General features: G+C 52.3%; 1 protein-coding gene and 1 pseudogene across 1 annotated transcript in view; both read left to right on the plus strand.

Annotated features, from left to right (window-relative positions):
• LOC123356695 overlaps nucleotides 1–13,018 on the plus strand; it is a 37,451-nt pseudogene extending 24,433 nt beyond the window's left edge.
• A 713-nt stretch (nucleotides 13,019–13,731) lies between these two features.
• Nucleotides 13,732–20,104, plus strand: part of LOC123356630 (A.superbus venom factor 1-like) — a 39,388-nt gene continuing 33,015 nt past the window's right edge. The window contains exon 1 of the mRNA XM_044999987.1: nucleotides 13,732–13,749. Coding sequence (XP_044855922.1) covers nucleotides 13,732–13,749 — 18 coding nt within the window. The remainder of the gene's footprint in view (nucleotides 13,750–20,104) is intronic.

Raw genomic sequence — 20,104 nt, forward strand, 5'->3', positions numbered from 1 at the left:
CCCTGCTTCCCCCTGTATCCCTCACCCAGCCACAGCCCCCCCGCCACCTCCGCCCTGGCACCCCCAGCCCACCTTTCCTCCCCTCCACGGGCCACCACAGCCCCCCTGCCCAGCCACAGCCCCCCCACCCCCCCACCTTTCCCCCGCTTCTCTCACCCAGCCACAGTCCCCCCACCTTCCCCCGCACCCCCAGTGCACCTTCCCTCCCCCCCACGGGCCCCCACAGCCCCCCGCACCCAGCCACAATCCTCCCAGCCTCCCCCCCCGCCCAGCCACAGCCCCCCACAGCCCCTTCTCCTTCCTCCCCACAGGGCCCCCCAGCCCCCCGCCCAGCTACAGGTCCTTCCTCCCCCCCAGCGCACCTTCCCTCCCCCCCATGGGCTCCCCCCGCTCACACACTGTGTGTTATGACCTTCCGCAACCCCCCAGGCCCCCCCCTTTTCCCTCGGACCCGCAGCGAGCTTCCCCAGCCCCTCATGGGTCACCCCAGCTTCCCCAACCCCCCCAGCTCCCCATGACATTCTCCAACACCCTCAGCCCCCCACAACCTTCCTCTTCCCTCCCGCACCCCCCAGCCCGCCCCGACTTTCCTCGTCCCCCCCCTTTAACCCCCAGCCCACCCCAACCTGCTTCCCCGGTCCCCAACCCACCCACCCCGCCCCCTATGCCTGCAGCCTTCTCCGACCTGAACGCCCGTTCCTCTAGCCGAAACCAGCCCGTGCCCATCTATCCCCCCATCCGTTGGGCCCCTCAGTCCTTTTTTCTCCCTCCAACACCTCCTAGGCCAGCCCAACCTGCACCCCATCCCTACTTTCCCCCATACATGCCTTCTCCCATAGCCCCCTTCCGCCCCCTCCCTCCCTCCCCAACACCCCCCCGCCTGCAACAACTGTCCCCAACCTACACGCCTGTATCCCCCAGTTCATTCCTCCATTCAAGGGACTCCTCAGACCCCATCTCTCTCCAACATCCTCCCAGCTCACCACAACCTGCGCCGCCATCCATGGCTCCACCTGTAGGGACTGCTCAGCGCCCCTTCCTCCCCAACAGCCCCCCCAGTTCATTCCCCCATCCATTCGGCCCCTCAGTCCCCTTTTTTCCTCCCTCCCACCGCAACCTGCACCCCACTCTGTCCCTAGATCTGTGGGACGCCCAGTGCCCTTTTCTCCTTTGTCCAACATTCCCCAACCTGCACCCCCATCCCTCCCTCCACCCATGGGGCCCCTCAGCCCTTCTCTCCTTCCTGCCCAACACTCACCCTTCATAGCACACGGGCAGGCGAGCTAGGGGACGAAACCCGTGGGGAGCAGTGGATTGTAGAGTGGAGCGGTGACTGATAGTGTGGGCTCAGTCTCTGTTCCTCGACTGGGGCGGCTGGAGATGGGATGGGAGAGGGAGGCAGGGATGAGGGTGTTAATAGAGCTCTGTGTAGTGATAGTTCCTGCTCGTCTTTATTAGTTTGCACAGGAATTGTCCAGGAGCCGGAGCCGGAGGGGAAACTGGCAGAAGTGGACCTCAGCAGCCTGGACATCCTTCTGAGCAGACATGAACAGTCCTCAGCTTTCTAACTGCTGCATAACCGGCTGCGAGTAAGCGGTCGGTGCTTGGAATTCCTCATCTGCACTCACTGTAGTTTTCTTCATAGGCCGTGTGCTTCCTCGTTGGGTGCGGGGCTCTGTGGGGTTAAGGCTGGGAGGGGCCTGAGTCTGCTGTGCAGAGTGACTGTCGGGTGCCGTTGCATGGTAATGCCTTTGTGATGCTACAGGCGTAACGGGAAGAGGGTGGGGGGAGCGGAAATGCTCAGTCCTCCAGTCTCTCCCTTCTCCGTCACTGGGTGAGCTTCCCTGGTCATGCCGCTCTAGTTCTCTTCTCGGACGCAGGCCATATTCAGTAGAGGCCGTGAGCAGGGGTCTGAGAGTAGCCCTCGGCCTGTCTCCCTACTCACCCGCTTGCACCACCCAGGGCAGGTGGAGAGTCCAGGTCTCTGCACAGCACTCCGGACTGACCTGCTCCAGGCTGAGCTCCTGGGTCCTAACCCTCGTGGTCACTGCTCCCCGAGGGCTCTGCTGGCCCTGGAGCCGGACCCCAACCTGAGCAACTCAAGAACATAAGAACGGCCGTACCGGGTCAGACCAAAGGTCCACTAGCCCAGTATCCTCTCTACCGACAGTGGCCAATGCCAGGTGTCCCAGAGGGAGTGAACCTAACAGGCAATGATCAAGTGATCTCTCTCCTGCCATCCATCTCCATCCTCTGACCAACAGAGGCTAGGGACACCATTCCTTACCCACCCTGGCTAATAGCCGTTAATGCCCTTAACCTCCATGAATTTATCCAGTTCCCTTTTAAACCCTGTTATAGTCCTAGCCTTCATGTCTGTGATTGGTCGAAGGGCGGCGGGGAACTGAGCAGCAGCCACAGCCCTGGGACCAGAGTGGGGAGCGTTGTGGCTGCCGGCATCATGGCGCCACCCAGCACAGCAGTCGCCCCACCCTGCCTGGCTCTGGCCTCTGGGCTGGTGAAGGGCCCGAGCCTCTGAGGGGAGGAGGTGGGACTTGCACCTCAGTGAGGAAGAGCCACAGTGAGGGGCAAGGCCTCATGGTGGGGGGGGCGGGGAGCTGCAGCTGCCACAATTTTCTGTCTACCTCCCCTCAGCTCCCCCCCACGGGGCGTCACTGCTCCTCCAGGGCAGGTGCGCTCTGCGCATTACCCCGACCGGCCACCGGGTGTCACTGCTCCTCCAGGGCAGGTGCGCTCTGCGCATTACCCCGACCGGCCACCGGGTGTCACTGCTCCTCCAGGGCAGATGCGCTCTGTGCATTACCCCGACTGGCCACCGGGCGTCACTGCTCCTCCAGGGCAGATGCGCTCTGCGCATTACCCCGACCGGCCACCGGGTGTCACTGCTCCTCCAGGGCAGATGCGCTCTGCGCATTACCCCGACTGGCCACCGGGTGTCACTGCTCCTCCAGGGCAGGGGCGCTCTGCGCATTACCCCGACTGGCCACCGGGTGTCACTGCTCCTCCAGGGCAGGGGCGCTCTGCGCATTACCCCGACCGGGCACCGGGTGTCACTGCTCCTCCAGGGCAGATGCGCTCTGTGCATTACCCCGACTGGCCACCGGGTGTCACTGCTCCTCCAGGGCAGGGGCGCTCTGCGCATTACCCCGACCGGGCACCGGGTGTCACTGCTCCTCCAGGGCAGGGGCGCTCTGCGCGTTACCCCGACCGGCCACCGGGTGTCACTGCTCCTCCAGGGCAGGGGCGCTCTGCGCATTACCCTGACTGGCCACCGGGTGTCACTGCTCCTCCAGGGCAGGGGCGCTCTGCGCATTACCCCGACCGGGCACCGGGTGTCACTGCTCCTCCAGGGCAGGTGCGCTCTGCGCATTACCCCGACCGGGCACCGGGTGTCACTGCTCCTCCAGGGCAGGTGCGCTCTGCGCATTACCCCGACTGGCCACCGGGTGTCACTGCTGCTCCAGGGCAGGGGCGCTCTGCGCGTTACCCCGACCGGGCACCGGGCGTCACTGCTCCTCCAGGGCAGGGGCGCTCTGCGCATTACCCCGACTGGCCACCGGGCGTCACTGCTCCTCCAGGGCAGATGCGCTCTGCGCATTACCCCGACCGGGCACCGGGTGTCACTGCTCCTCCAGGGCAGGTGCACTCTGCGCATTACCCCGACTGGCCACCGGGTGTCACTGCTCCTCCAGGGCAGGTGCGCTCTGCGCATTACCCCGACTGGCCACCGGGTGTCACTGCTCCTCCAGGGCAGATGCGCTCTGCGCATTACCCCGACTGGCCACCAGGTGTCCCTGCTCCTCCAGGGCACATGCTCGCTATATTGGCAGGAGTGTTGTAAGCAGGACACAATAAGTCATTCTTCCGCTCTCCTCTGTGCTGATTAGGCCTCAGCTGGAGTATTGTGTCCAATTCTGGGTGCCACATTTCAGGAAAGATTTGGAGAAAGCTCAGAGAAGAGCAACAAAAATGATGAAAAGTCTGTGAGGGAAGATTGAAAAACTTGGGTGTGTTTAGTCTGGAGAAGAGAAGACTGAGAAGGGGACATAACAGTTTTCAAGCATGTGAAGGGTTGTTACAAGGAGGAGGGAGAAAAATTGTTCTCATTAACCTCTCGGGACAGGACAAGGACAATGGGCTTAAATTGCAGCAAAAGTGGTTTAGGTTGGACATCAGGAAAAGCTTCCTAACTGTCAGGGTGGTTAAGCACTGGAATAAATTGTCTAGGGAGGTTGTGAAATATCAATCACTGGAGATTTTTAAGAGCAGGTTGGATGAGACACCTCTTAGGGATGGTCTAGCTCAGTGGTCCCCAACCTTTTTGTGGCCAGTCGCACATTCATGTTTTCAGAAGAGTGTGGCGGGCACCAACAATTTTTCAAGGCTTATTTTGTATTTGTACATTAAATAATACGAGAAACATCATATTTAATATAACATAATATATGAATCCAGAGGGAAGAGAGAAGCTGCGAGGACAGAGGACACTGGCGCCTGCAGTCTGCAGCCCCGGAGTTCTCTGTCCCCGACAGGCGTGGGGCTGCGGCTTCTCTCTGGCTTATGACAAGGCCCCGCGCCTGCCAGGGACTGAGAACACCGGCGCCTGCAGCCCTGGAGTTCTCTGTCCCTGGCAGGTGCGGAGCCGCGGCTTGTCTCCCCTGCTGGGCACTAGGTGGGTGCACATAAATGCCCCGGCAGGCGCCATGGCGCCTGCGGGCACCACATTGGGGACCACTGGTCTAGCTAATACTTAGTCCTGCCAGGAGTGCAGGGGACTGGGCTAGACAACCTCGTGAGGTCCCTTCCAGTCCTGTGAATCTATGCTTGTGCTGTTCTTTTGTAGTTACCCATAGCAATCTGTCCATGATTCAAATTTTTGTAGGATTCCTTTTTATTGTCTGGTCGTTAAAGAGCGCGTAATGGAGCCGTATTGGCAGCTTACTGTTCTTTCTGCCTTTCCTTCGCATTGTGATCGTTTGCTGTTGCTCCTTTAGTCCTGTCTCTGAGTCGCCTGAGCTTTATTCTCCTTAGAATTTTATTCCCGTGGGACATCGCTGTGATGGATTTGGGCTCTTTGGGGTGTCTCCTGATGTGCTGGGGTGCCACTGAGTCAGCCTGTTCTGCCAGTCTGGGTGCCCTTTACCTGGCCGGGTTAGGCTCACAAGCCTCTTCCAGCCAAGCACATGGGCAGGGCCACGCCCAGCTGCACAGAGAGACAGATCCGCTCTGGAAAGATTCAGCCTTAGGGTCCTGCCCCAGCACTCTGGTGCCCGCTCCCTGTAAGGGGGACAGACCCAAAGGTTTTATGAAATTCGCCCCCTCCCTCACCGTGGAGGGAGATATGCACAACTTCACCTCCCCCCCCCCCGGTGAGAAATTACATAAACTGGGTTATATTATAAACAAGAAAGAAGTTTATTAACTACAAAAGGTGAATTTTAAGTGAATGTAAGAGAGAACAGACAGAACAAAGCAGAATACGCAAGTTAAGCTCAATCTACTTAAAAAACAGGTTACACAATGTAATATTTTACCCTAAATGTTGTTTGAGGCAGATTGCAAAGTTTCTGTGGTTCAGAGTTCCAGTTACGTTTCTGTTCAGACTGGACCCCTGTCTCAGTCTGGACTCCCCCCTGGCCTTGGCTTCAGGTGGCTTTAGCAGTCTGTCTTCTTGGGCAGACAGGCCACGGAGAAGAGGAGTCTCGTTTGCCTTCCTCCTCACCCTTAAATAGGATTTACAGAAGGCGGGAATCTTTTTTTTCCCAAACTTGACCCACACCCCCCCCCTTCCCTTCCCATGGAAAGTTACAAGAAGTCCCAGGTAATGTTGAGTATCAGGTGACTCGGTAGTGTCACAGCGTCCAGGAGTCAGTAGCAGTAAGAAGCCTTTTCACAGTCCATTGTCCTGTCCTCCCGCCGGGTTAGTCAGAATCAACTCTGAAATGCCCGTCCCCCTGGTTACTACGTCCATCTCCTGAAGCAAACAGGTGTCCCCAACACATTCCAAGAGCTCATTGGACACTTTGTGTTTAACTACCCAGACACCTATTAGAAAAGGAATTCAAAGTCCCCCGTCCTCCCGCCCCCATTACTAATTGTGTTTTGAATATTTCTGTTTGCATGACAGAGTCGAGAACATCCGTTTGTGGGGAAAGAGCCAGGGGGAATTGTGATGTGACGTGACTGTCCTGTTCTGACACGTCCCCTTCTTTCCCTGACAGGCTGCAGTGTCACGTCCCATCCTTCCAGGGACCAGGGAAGGGAAATGGCTGCCGTGGAGCCAGCTCAGGTAGGGATTATCAGGGAGTTGCTGGTGGGCTCCTGTTGGCGGGAGAGGGGCAGTAAAGACATAGGAGGTGGGTGCTTCTGGGGGTGGTCAGGAGCTGGGAGGGAGCAGGAAATACCCTGGGTGGAGAGAGAGAGAGGATGTGACAAACCTGGTGGGATTCGTTTACAGTAGATTCTAGCAACAGACCCATGGGATTTGTGGGTGGAAATTCCCTAATTGGTCAAGAGGAAACACCCCCCCCAGACTGGGCTGGGGAAACGTAGCAGCCTCCAATACTGGAGTCTGAACCTATTAGCCAGAGGGCAGCCCCCAGTGAGGCCCGGGGAAGACACCCCATCCCTTCCCATCCAAGTGCTGGCAGTGGGGAGGGTGTTGGGATTCCTGCCAGGGGGCCTGTCCCTGGGCCCTGCTGGGGGCTCCATCTCCTGTATCAGCTTCTGGCAGGTAGGTGAGCGTTGAATGTTCAGACCCCTCCCATCTCTGTCTGCTAGAAGGGGCGAGGGGCTCTCTCTCTTTCTCCCCTCCCCCTGATGCCTCCTGGCTGCTCTGATGGGGAGGGGGTGGGATCCTGCCTGCCTCCCAGAGCTTCCATGTGATTGGCCCTCTCCCCTGTGACCGGTGGGGTTGTCACTGGGCAGCAGGTGCAGAGTGGGGGGCTCTTGCTCTTTCAGGGGCCGGTGACCTTCGAGGAGGTGGCTGTGTATTTCACCAGGGAAGAGTGGGCTCTGCTGGACCCCGCTCAGAGAGCCCTCTACAGAGACGTCATGCAGGAGAACTACGAGAACGTGACTTCGCTGGGTAAGGATTCCCGTCCCCTCGGTTCTTAGAAGGGGAAATGAAGAGTTAAGGCACCCTCAGGTTTGTCCTGTTTCAGCGACACCCCAAGAGGCCAGTGACCCATAGACCAGCGCTCGTCCCTCCCCGCTACAGAACACTTTGGGAGCAGAGCACAGGCGCAGGACAGCGCAAACGCTGACACCGTCTCTTTGCTAAGGCAAAACTTGGGGTTCGGTCCGATGTAGGGAACAGAAGCGGCCTCCCCTGGCCTGCGCTCAGACCCTGAGCCTACTGCACACAATCCATCTTGGACTTCCGTAATGTCACCACCCCTTTACCCTTCCAATGAGGATTCCTTCTGAGTCGTTGCCTTCGCTTACCCCTCACTGAGCCGCGGGGACCCCGAGCACGTATGGCACCAACCTGCTGTCAAACCTTGTGGCAAGAACACACCCTTGTGCACCTTTATTGACGCCGTCTACGCCAGTCAGCACTGAAATGAGGAATACCTGCTCCTTCCAGTTTCACGTGCACCTCTCTCCGTGTCACAGCTCTGCCAAGCTCGTCCCTCCACTGTTCATATAAAGCTACAGCCGGCACAGTGCACGCTGCTGGAGTGCCTGCGAATAAATGCTGGTGTTCACATCGGAGGGACACAACACACAGTGGCATGTGCTTAGTCCTTCCTTCTGTCAATCAATACATTTTAAGGCCAGGGGAGACAATTAGGTCATCTAGTCTGTCCTCCTGTGTAATACGGGGCAAGAGAGGTTGTGGAATCCTGGTCACTGGAGGTTTTGAAGAAGACGTTAGACCGATGGTCTGTGTATACTTGGTCCTGCCTCGGGGCTGGAGGATGGACTGACACCTTGAGGTCCTTTGACCCTGTGTGTTCCTGTGATTTTATGATTCATGATCCTAGCCCTTCACTTTGACCTTGTCTCCCTCTGGAGAATGGGGTCTTTATTTAGTAGGTTTTTTTTTAATGAAAAATATGCATGGGTCAGCTTCCCTCTCAATGTGCTTTGTTAGTCACTGGGAGTGAAGGAGTGAATTCCTCTCCTGGGATGGGGATGTAATTCCTGTTGAAGTAGCATAGGCCTGTCTCCATTTACATGGAAACACGATTGAGAACTGTGCACATATGAATGCAGCACACTGGACAATGCAAAGCCTCTCTTGTGTGGCTGCTCGCTGCAGCACCCCAGAAGAGACGGTGTTTATGAGGAGTCTGAAATCATTGAGACTCGCTGAGGTGCCATCATGACACAAAGGGGTGCTGCCTCCAGAATGGCCTATCTCAGAGTGGTGGAGCTTTGGGGATCACCCTTCCAAACAGCAAAGACTCGGAAGTAGCACATATTGGGATGTCTGCGCTGCCTCTGGGAGAGACCCTCCCAGCCTGGGTCCCCAGACTGGCCTTGGCGGGCTGTATGTAACTGCGACTATGTTGTAGATTGGGCTGGAGCTCAGTCTCTTAAGCCTGAGCTGCAGCGTCTACACCAGCTGTATGTGTACCCCTGGGGTACGCAGAGGTCTTCCAGAGTTGCTACGGCAAAATCACTAGCCAAGTCAGTACAGAGTAAAATTTCATACAATGACTTGTTTATACTGATCTATATAATATACACTAAAATGTAAGTATAGTATTTATATTCCAATTATTTAGTTTATAATGATATGGTAAAAAAATGAGAGAGTCAGCAATTCATGGTGTGCGGTGACACTTTTGTATTTTGTCTGATTTTGTAAGCAACTCGTTTTTAAATGAGGTGTAACTTGGAGGTACGCAAGACAAATCAGACCCCTGAAAGGGGCACAGTAGTGTGGAAAGCCACCGGTCTACACAGCTATTTTTAACGTGCTAGCACCTACAGTGGAGCACCCATAGGGAAACGCATCTTAGAGAACCATTGTTACTGCACAAGTTGAGTAAGTTCTTCTTTTGCGTGTTACCTGATCTCACTGGTTTTCTTTCCCCTGAGCAGGGTTCCCAGTTTCCAAACCCGATGTCATCTCCCGGCTGGAACGAGGGGAAGAGCCGTGGGCCCCAGATCTCCAGGGCTCAGAGGAAAGAGAGATCCTGAGAGGCAGTTGCATGGGTGAGGGATCATTAAACCTTCTCAGTGTTTGAAGGAAACAGCTGGGATTCCCAGCAAAGACCTTGTGAGGTCTCTGGGTTCAGGGTGGTCCTCAGCAGGTGTCCTATCCTCAGAGCAGATACTGTTCATGGCTTCCTACCCATCCTAACTCCTGGCAGTAGTTCCCTCCCCAGACTCCCTTCTCCCTGAGTGTTTGGATGTGAACTGGATACAGAATGTATCCCCTCCTCTCTCCCCTTTGGGGAAATTCAGTCCCTGGTTTTTCTCCATCTCCAGCTATTCTCTTGGTTTGTTCCCCCCCATTTCCCTTCTGGTTTCTGAGGTTTTTCTTTCTCTATCCCAGCAGGTGAGGGGATGGTGAGAGAGACCGTGGAGCAGAAGCCTCAGCAGGAAGAGGAGCAAGTGGAAGCACGTGGGGCATTGTTGCAAAGAAGCAAAGGGAGTGTGTCCAGGAGTTGTGAGCAGGGAAAAGGCTCTCAGGGGCAGCACAGGCCAGAGAAGCGGCAGGGAAACCAGCCAGCGCAGAAAGTTGGAATATCTGTTAATTATCAGGAAACTCACAAAGGCCTCAAGGAAGCCACGGCCCAGCAGAGAATCCTGACGGGAGAGAGAAATAACACGGGCTTTGAGTGTGGGAAAAAGTTCAAGAGGCACTCACACCATCAGAGAATCCACACCGGAGTGAGACCCTATGGATGCTGCGAGTGCGGGAAAACCTTCACTGAGCGCTCAACCCTTATTCGCCATCAGAGGATCCACACAGGGGAGAAACCCCATGAATGCTGTGAGTGCGGGAAAACCTTCGCTCAGCGCTCACACCTTATTTGCCATCAGAGGATGCACACAGGGGAGAAACCCTATGGATGCTGTGAGTGCGGGAAAACCTTCACTCGGAGCTCAGGCCTTATTCGCCATCAGAGGATCCACACAGGGGAGAAACCCTATGGATGCTGCGAGTGCGGGAAAACCTTCACTGAGCGCTCGCACCTTATTTGCCATCAGAGAATCCACAAAGGGCAGCGCCCCTATGGATGCTGCGAGTGTGGGAAAACCTTCACTCAGCATTCAAATCTCATTGCACATCAGAGGAGTCACACAAAGGAGAAACCCTATAAATGCTATGAGTGTGGGAAAGCCTTCTCTTGGCACTCAGCCCTTATAAAACATTGGAGGATTCACACAGGGGAGAAACCCTACAAATGCCGTGAGTGCGGGAAAACCTTCATTGACAGCTCACACCTTACTTGCCATCAGAGAATCCACACAGGGGAGAAACCCTATGGATGCTGCGAGTGCGGGAAAACCTTCGCTCGGAAATCTGGCCTTACTACACATGAGAGGATTCACACAGGGGAGAAACCCTATGAATGCCGGGAGTGCGGGAAAACCTTCCATCACAGCTTTTCTCTTATGTATCACCAGAGAAGCTGCAAGGGAGATAAACACCATGAAAATCTTGTCTAGGACTCTGAAGAAAATTTTTTTCCCCCCCTTTCCCTAATTCCAAAGTAGTGAACTTTAAGGCAGCATTTGTGGCGTCTCAGCTCCCTCACCACTGGACACAACCTCCATCACTTTTCCTAGTCTGATCAATTTTGGAGCATCACGTTTATACTTTTCCTCCCACTGGAAAGTGAGTGTTAGTCACTAGGTTCCCCGATTAGGGACAGATTGCCTCGTTCCCAGATTGCACTGGGTTCTGCTGAATAGCAGTTGGGTCTTGTACCCTTTCTCTCAATGTAAATATAACAGAGAAAGAGTGAGGATAGAGGGTGTGATGAAGTGAGGATTTTCCCTTGTTATGTTCTATGCGAGTCTTACTGTTGAGCCTATGTGAGTTTTACATGAATACTGTGTGTGCCTCAGTTTCCCTGTGTGCTGCACCAATACCTGGGTGCTGGGAATAGGGGTGTGTGACTGTGACGAAGTGGGAATGTTCTCAGTGTTTTCTTTGAATATTGGGTGGGTGCCTGTGCACAAATGGGGAGTGTTGACCTGGGAAGGTAGCAGGGGAGGTTTATTGGGACTGGCTACATTGGGGATGGGAGACTTTCCTTGAGGGAAGATACCTGAGCATGTAACATGAGAACCCAGGAGGGAGGTTGGAGCCAGGTGACACCTCTGCCCGGGAAACTGGACAAAGGCTGTGGGAGGAGCCGGGGGAGGCTGGGGGAGATTGCTGGAGGGAGGTTCAGTTTGGAGATGGCTGGGGAAATGGAGCGGAGCCAGATGAGGCTCTGGTCTTCCTGCCTCCCCAGAATGGACCCAGCCGAGGGGTCCCGTTCTCTGTACCTACAAGCTCTGTTTTAGACCGTGTTCCTGTCATCTAATAAGCCTCTGTTACTGGCTGGCTGAGAGTCACGTCTGACTGCAAAGTGGGGGTGCAGGACCCTGGTCTTCCCCAGGACCCCACCTGTGCGGACTCGCTGTGGGAAGCGCACGGTGGGACAGGGGATGCTGAATGTTCTGGAGTCAGACACAGGAGGGTCGAAGCTGTGTAAGCTTTTTGCCCTGGAGACAGTCTGCTCAGAGAGAGAGGAGGCTCCCCCAGAGTCCTGCCTGGCTTCATAGGGAGCAGTTCCAGAGCATCACCCGGGGACTCCGTGATACCACTAGAATTTATCTTCTCCACTTTCTACAGTTCCACTGCTCAATGTGTCCTATCATTCAGGGTTCTCAGCCCTCTGTTTGTGGATTACAATTTGTTTTCTTTGCTCCTAAACAGTAATTTAGGGCCTGAGATGAAAGTGTCACAGACCTGGATGGACCTCAAATACAGTGAGATCATTTGGAATTGAAATCCCAGTTTCCAGTGGTTGGCAAAGCCAGTTGTAGGACTTTACCTACTCAGATGGGATTGTTTGCAAATGGGGAGGCTGGCTGGTTGGTTTTGTTTTGTTTTTTCCATTACCACAATACTAGAACTTGTGTAAATGTATGACTCGATACCAATGAGGGAAGGAGGTTTGAACGGCTCAGAGGAGAATGCAATGGGAGAGTCTCTTGTCCTGATTCTGAGTCGCCATATTTAACCTGCTCTGGAATTTCTAGTTCTATGAAACTGGCTGTATCTTGTGTGACCTGGGTTTTTCCTCTTGAGGGACGTTGGGTCACATAAGCAGATATTAATTTTATTTGCCAAACTGTGGCTCAGGTTAATTGGGGACTTTGAGAAAATGCCTATTTACTGAAATAGTCATTTCTTATTTTGTTTGCTTTTTCTTTGCTCCCTCCATGACAACATGGAGAAACTTCCAATTCAGTTCAGTCACCAGGAGAGACCATTCCAAGGTCTTGGACATGCTACCAACTGTTGTTAAATCTCCAGTAGGAAATGGGGTGGGGGCTAGTTCACCAAGTCGTGCAACTAATTGAAGTGACTGCACACAATTGCACTGCTGCTCAATTGTTTTAGGTCAATATTGTCTCTGATGATCCGTGGAGAGAATTGCACAGTAAGTAACTAAGAACTGGGCAAAAGGCCCATGGATTTGTTTCACAAGGCGGTTGTGAAAGAGGCTTTTGTGCCAGGGAGGAGGATGTAACCCTTAACCTTCTACAGAGGGGAAACAAGCACGGTTGAGGCGGAACAGTCACAGCAGGTGAAGGACCTAAATCCACACTGTATAGAGGTCAAGCATAGGAGTTTATTACACACAGCGCTGGCAGAGTGTCACCTGGTTTATTAGGCTCAGAGATACTGTTAGTCAATTGATTACAATAGAATATATGGATTTTCCATGGGCGGGGGAAAGTGACGGGGTAGGCAATTCCACACCCCGGGATAGGTTTTGCAGCAAGACAAGATAGCACATTAGCCAATGGTTAACAGGTTACATACTGTCTCCGCCCATGGTCTCAAGTTAGCAAGTTAACATTTAATTAATACTTTGATGAAATGTTAGTATAAAATATATATGTTGAATTCTGATTTGGGGTCCATAGGAACGGAGCAACTCCTTTGATTGTCCAACAGGTACATTCCTAGGGGTTAAAGCAAAGAAACAGTGAAAATATATGACAATACAGATTGTCCCCTTTGTGTTTTAAGGCAGGCATTGGTCCCTGGGAAGGGAGGTGGAAGGCTGCCATATCTTATACTGACATGTGCCAATTTTCATAAACTCAAAGTTGGATTTGTGGGAAGAACGTTCCCTACAGAAGAGACTGACACAATAGGAACAGAGATCCTTTCTTCAATTTGCAACTTTGAATAAGACGCAATTCTTTAGTTCTTAGCTCCAGCACCTGGCAATTTGCTGACCAGGCCTATTTCAGCAAAACATGATGATCTGTTCACCCCAGCTTTCTCTTAGCTAATCACTATTTGGAATTTAGGCCTCTGGTCTCCAGACCAAACTCTGGACTTTGGGTCTGGAAAAGAGCTGGCACAATCCATATACCAGGTCGTTATATAAAATGCACATGGATTTTAACCCTTCACCAGGGAACAATACAGAAAATTGTAACTACATATAAAGCTGAGTTCTTCAGTATCTCAGTACAGCTTATCATGCGGGCAGCCTGCTCTAAGGAGTAAGGATGTATCAGGACAGGCTGGTAGGTTTTTTTTTAAATAAAAATGTGTGATGGTGAACTGTGCATTCTAGCAACTCTAACTCCAACACACGTTTGTCTAACAGTGCCCCTTCATCTCTGTGATAATGGCTAGAAAGATGCGTTTCTCCATGTGTCCTGTCTCAGAAGCTTTTTGGGGACAGGCTACTCACATGTACCGTGCTGGAGGGGAGCGATCCCAGGATCTTTGCAGGTACCCTCTTGCCCCAGGTCTGCATTGCGATGTCACAGCAGGGGCCAGGCGCTGAGCCGGTGGTGGGATTGAGGAGAAGGTGGTGAGAGGTGTACGGTGTCTTTGCCTCCATGGCTGATTGGCCTTTGGGGGTGGCGGGGGAGACGGAGGGTCTTGTGCTTTCTCCCCCCGCGGAGGGAGGAGCCAGAACCTCGGAGCTGCCAGTGCAGGGTGAGACGCACACGCTGGGATCTGCCCTCAGTCTGTGCCCCAGCGAGTGTCAGAGGGAGCGTCGCTGAGCGGTGCTGCCAGGGGAGCAGCCAGACTCCCAGGCAGGGGGACGGGTGACCCCTGCCGGGACTGGGGACAGTAGGTTACGGGGGCTCCCTCAGCCATTCTCCCCCCCCTCAGCTTTGCTTCCCCTCCCTGATTTCTGTGCCTCAGTTTCCTCCTCTGAAACCACTTCAGCCCTTGCTCCCCTCCCCCAGGCCCTCACCCCCCTCCCCTAGATCAAGCCCCATAACCCCTCCCCTGGGGGCATGTGCCCCCCTCATCTCCCCATATCCCCCTCACCCCTCCTCCCAGCTCCTCCCCCACCCCTCACCTGCCCCCTCCTCCTCCTCCCCCCAAATCCCCTCATCTCCCCGTATCCCCTTCCCTCCTCCCCCCAAATCCCCTCATCTCCCTGTATCCCTGTCATCCCTCCTCCCAGCTCCTCCCCCATCCCTCACCTGCCGCCGCCGCCTCCTCCTCCTCCCACCAAATCCCCTCATCTCCCCTTCACCCCTCCTCGCTCCAGCTCCTCCCCCATCCCTCTCAAATCCCCTCATCTCCCCATATCCCCCTCACCCCTCCTGCCCCAGCTCCTCACCTGCCCTCCACCCTCCTCCCAAATCCCCTCATCTCCCCATATCCCCCTCACCCCTCCTGCCCCAGCTCCTCCCCCATCCCTCACCTGCCCCCTCCTCCTCCTCCCAAATCCCCTCATCTCCCTGTATCCCCTTCATGAGTGTGATTGGGTTGTGAAGGGGTGTCATTGGGGTGTGATTAGGGTGAGGGGGTGTGATTTGGGGGTGATGCGGTGTAATTGGAGTGTGATTTGAGTGTGATGGGGGTGTAAATGGGGTATGATTGAGGGTGAGGGGGTGTTAAGGGGTGTGATGGGGTGTGAAAGTGTGTGATTGGGTGAGAAGGGATTTAATTGGGGGATGACGGCTGTGATGGGGTGATTGGGATGATGAGGTGTCATTGGGGTGTGAAGGGCTGTGATTTGGGAGTGATTCATGTGATTTGGGTGTTATGAGGTGTGATTGTGGTGTGATTCGGGTGTGAGGGGGTGTCATTGGGGTGATGGGGTGTGATCCCCCATGTCCCCACTTCACCCCCCCCCCCAAGGTTACCACGGGCCCAGCTGAGGCCCGCCCGGGGGGGAGGGGGATCGAAGGGTCACGCCGCAGGGGCTTGTGGGAGACGTGCTGCCACCGCGGCGCCACGGGAGGGGGTGGGGCTTTCGGGCTCACAGCTCCTGTGTGGGGGCTGGGACCGGAAACGGGAGTGGCGGGGAGAGGAAGTGACGTCACCAACCAGTATAAAAACCGGGAAGTGCTCGCGGCCACCAACCTCCTCTGCGACCGTGGGCTTCTCAGGCCCCTCCCCCGGGTCCTCAGGTCCCTACTGGTCCTGGGCCTCGAGCCCCCCCTTCTCCTTCCCTCCACCCCCCCCGGTCATGGGCTCCCCAGACCCCCCTGGGCTCCTCAGCCCCCCCTTCTCCCTCTAACCCTCCACGGGCCCCTCGGCTCCCTCCCAAACTTCCCTCCAACTCCCCTCCCAGTCATGGGCCCCTCGCCCCCCCTTCTCCTCCCTCCTACCCCCCCAGCCCATCTCTCCACCCATTGGGCTCCTCAGCCTCATTTTCGCCCCCCTCCAGTCCCCGAACCCGCCCCAATCGGCCCCCTCATCCCTACTCTTCTCCCATCCATTCCTCTTTCCGTGGGGCCCTCAGCCCCCATTTCTCTCCAACACCCACCCAGCTCACCCCAACCTGCACCCCCAGCCCATCCCCCCTCCCGTAGGGACTGCTCAGCTCCCCCCTCAGCCCCCTTTTCTCCTCCCTCGAACCCACCTCAATCTCCACCCCCAGTCCCTCGCTCCATCTATGGGGCCCCTGAGTGCCTCTCTCTCCTTCCTCCCCAACCCCTTCCCCCAGTCCACTTCAACCATCAACCCTGGGACCCCCATCATCTCCTTCAGTGCATTCCAGCCTGCCCCACAGCGGGACCCATTCAACAGCCTCCATCCTGCTCCAGCGTCCCCAGGCTTGCCAGCTCTCCGCTCACCCCACCCAACCTGCCCCCTGCACGTGCACTCACGGCCCAGCCGCCGTTCAGTCTGCACATTCCCTCGGACGACTGATAGATGTTATCATCTCATTATTGTTTAGACCAGGGGTCGGCAACCTTTCAGAAGTGCTGCGCCGAGTCGTCATTTATTCACTCTCATTGAAGGTTTCGCGTGCCGGTCAGACATTTTAACGTTTTAAGAAGGTCTCTTTTTCTATCAGTCTCTATGATATAACTAAACCATTCTATGTAAAGAAAACAAGGTTTTCAAAATGTTTAAGAAGTGTCATTTAAAATTAAATTAAAATGCAGATCTTACGCTGCCAGCCTGCTCAGCTCGCTGCCAGCCTGGGGTTCTGTTCACCTAGGCCGGCAGCAGGCTGGGCCTGCGGCCAGGACCCCAGAGCTGGGGGGCGGGGGGTTCAGGGGTCAGGGCTGGGGTGGAGGGGTGTTGGGCAGAATGCTGAGTGAGTGGGAGGGGGTCAGGGCAGAGGGCTGGGGTGCTTGGCTCATGGGGGTGCTCACGGCAGGGGGCTGGAAGGGACATGCCCTGTTCCACCCGCTTCCCCAAGGCTCCATCCCTACATCTCTCTGTCTCCTCTACGGAGCTGTGTGCACTCTGCCGCATCAGCTGATTGGTACAGGGAAGGAGAGGGGGGCGGGGCAGGAAAGCACCACCCTGGGGGAAGAAGTGGGTTAGGGGTAGGGTTATGACTCGTACTAACAGGCAATTTGTTCACCCAGTTTGCAGTTACTATGTAACTTTTTGTTTGTTTACCACTTTGTTTTTTCCTTGCCTTCACATTGTTTGCTGCCATTTGTTTTAAGTTTTAGCTGCGTGTTGGTTAAACAGTTTAGCAAGGTGATGCACCTTGTATATCAATAATACAACAGTACAATGATAATACAGTAATACAGCAATAACACAGTTGTTTTTACACAGTAACCAAGTTGAAATTAAATGGCGGTTTATCCTGGTCCAGCTAGTGGTTTTTAGCTGATTGTTAACTTAATTGTCCATATATGGTAGGTAGAGGTGTATTTGACCAGTCTCTTATTTATAACGCACTTCATTTTTCTTTTCTTGATGCGTTGGGGGTTTCTTCACTGTATACTGATATCTGTTGGTTTCTTCAGGGTGTGATATTTTCTAGTGGCTTTGGTCTGTGGGATGTAACTTAAACTTTTTACTATGTTAACTAACAAGTTTGTTTTTCCTTTTTTGTTTTCAGTAACCCAAACTTACTACATTGTAAACAAACTAAGTTAAACTGTGTATTAAGAACAATGTAATAGGGACCGAGTCTTTTATAACACAAGCTGTACTTTTGCAATTGTCTAGACATTCATTTTCGTTTGAGGTGCATTACTAATATTTCATAGTAAATGTGTAATGCTTAACGGCTAAAATAAATGCTCACAACCTTCCATGAGAAGGTGTCGCTTTCACTTGCTGAACACTTTGTTTCAGGAAAAGAGTTAGTAACATTTTAACAAGCTTTGTAGAGTTAATTTGCTTGTGATACCAACTTCACTTTTGTTAACTGTTTAGAAGCACAAACTTTAACCACCACTGCTTCCTATTAACATACCATAACAAAAGAAAAGCGTATCAAATTGAACCAACTATAAAATTAAACCAAAATAAATTTTAAATACAGATTCATGCAAATACTTTGAGGGTATTAATCTTAGATGCTTTGTGTTTGGGAGTCAAAAGTGGAAACCTGTTGAAAATGTGGAGACCTGTTGACGTTGTTTGGTTAGCTTTATTCATAATTTTTTTGCTATCACATTCTTATAGCTATATTTAAAAGTACAAACAAGTTTATAAAAAGCCCAGCAAGAAATTAAGGTCAAAATAATATTAACAAAATGTAAATGTTGAGGTTTCCCCTTATCTTTTTTTCTTTGAATAACAATAAATAACTTAATAACTTGAATAACTTAAACAAAACTGTTTTCAAAAGGAGAATCCTTTTTGTTTGCAATTGCATTATTTGTTGAGGCATAAATATATGTGCATATATTTGTAACTGAAACCTTTTTGAACTTTGCACAAAAAATTGGTGGTGTTAATACTATGATTATACCCCATCCATGATTTTAAAATATACATATACGTATATTTTTAAAAAGGGGATTAAATTGACTTTTGTTGCAACAAAATAAAAATAATGAAAAAGTCATGTGACACACACAACATACAACACACACGACATACAGGACGAACTTACAATTAAAAACAAATGGCACCAGCATTCTATTAATAACTATACAAAAATAAATGTATTTATTTATATGTAAATAAAAATGGTTAAACATTTGAATAAACAAGTTATTACATTACTTAAAACTTGTAATATAAATTGATAAAAATATATTAATATATGGCAAATTTATTGTATTGATTTGGTAGCAAGGAATTTTGCATTACTTTATATTTAACATTTTGAAACTCGGCTATATTAGTGCGTGGTTAGGATTAGAAGCAGAGTCTGCATTTCTGTTGCTTGCCAACCGTATCTTCAAGAAAGGTAGGAATAATTCCAGCTGCTGCATTTCTGAAGGGTTAAAATAATTAATTCACTCGATTTATTTAAAGTAAAGGTTTTACCTTGTTTTCTTTTTGTTTCTGGTTTTGTTCTTTTTTCAATTGCTTCATCCTTTGGAGGTTTCTGTAAAAACTACAACTTTTAACTTTTAAAACCAAGAGCTGAAGGGGGGGGGGTGGAGAGCAACCTAGGAAGGTAGCGAGACCTGAGCCAAGAGAGAGTAACGCCATCAAGGTACTTGAAAGTACGGGCAGCAGCAGCGCATTTAGGAAACTGAGGAGGCATATAAAGGAAAAAACGTAACCGGTATGTACACACATTTGAGAAAGGCGGTTATATTTTTAGAGATGAGTGTGGTTCTGTGGATCAAAGCATTTGGGAACTTGCACAGTAGGGAACCACACCCCTGGTTTTTATCCTGGCTTTGGGAGGAGAGTGGGGGTAGTTACCTGCTCTTGTAAAACCTGAATTTGTTACCCCAGGGTATGTTGCTTTTGTGTGCGTGCCAGGTGCATGGCGGGAGTGCCCTTTTTTTGCTGCAGTTAATTGTTTTTGGGCAACTCCATGTGTTGATGCGTCAATTCTAGGTGTTAACCCACTTAATTTTGGGTATTTTACTGTGAAATTCTTTTTTATTCACTCCCCTGCGATGGAGTCGCAGCTCCTGTCTCCTAATGTTGTGCTCTGTGAACTGTTCCATATTTTCCTTCATCTGATTTACCAGTTCAGTGAGAGTATTGTGTGCTACTCTTTCCTGCCGTGCACTCGCTTGTCCCGTTCTGACAGGCACCCGCTTCGGTCTCAGTTTAACCGGAACCTGGCTTTTATCGTAAGGTGGTGGTTGCAATGCACTGGACCCCGTTTCACCTTTTAATTTTGCTAGGTCCCCCTTTTTCCATTTCTGTCCCCATTCTTCAGGCACAGGGGAGCTACCTGAAGCCTCCTCTTCACCATCAGTATTTATAACAGGGGACGGCACATGTATTTTTTGTAGGTTCTTTGCAGCGGTTTGCAATGTTTTATTTTCCTGCTATGTTTGCTCGAGCCTATCGTGAGTCTGGGCCACCTGTTGCCCTGCTAAAAGAGCTTGGGCTTTCCAGTGCTCGACTGCCCGGGTTACCTCTTCTACGTTCCCTGTTTTTTCCATTACCTGTCGGGCCAGTATGGTAGCGTGCTGTTGGAGCCATCTATCCGCCACAGACATTAGTTGCAAAATTCTTGATTTTTTTACTTTTATTATTATTTTTTAGAGCCTCGGTTTCTACCGTTGC

This window comes from Mauremys mutica, chromosome 26, assembly GCF_020497125.1.
Source record: "Mauremys mutica isolate MM-2020 ecotype Southern chromosome 26, ASM2049712v1, whole genome shotgun sequence".
Taxonomy (NCBI): domain Eukaryota; kingdom Metazoa; phylum Chordata; order Testudines; family Geoemydidae; genus Mauremys; species Mauremys mutica.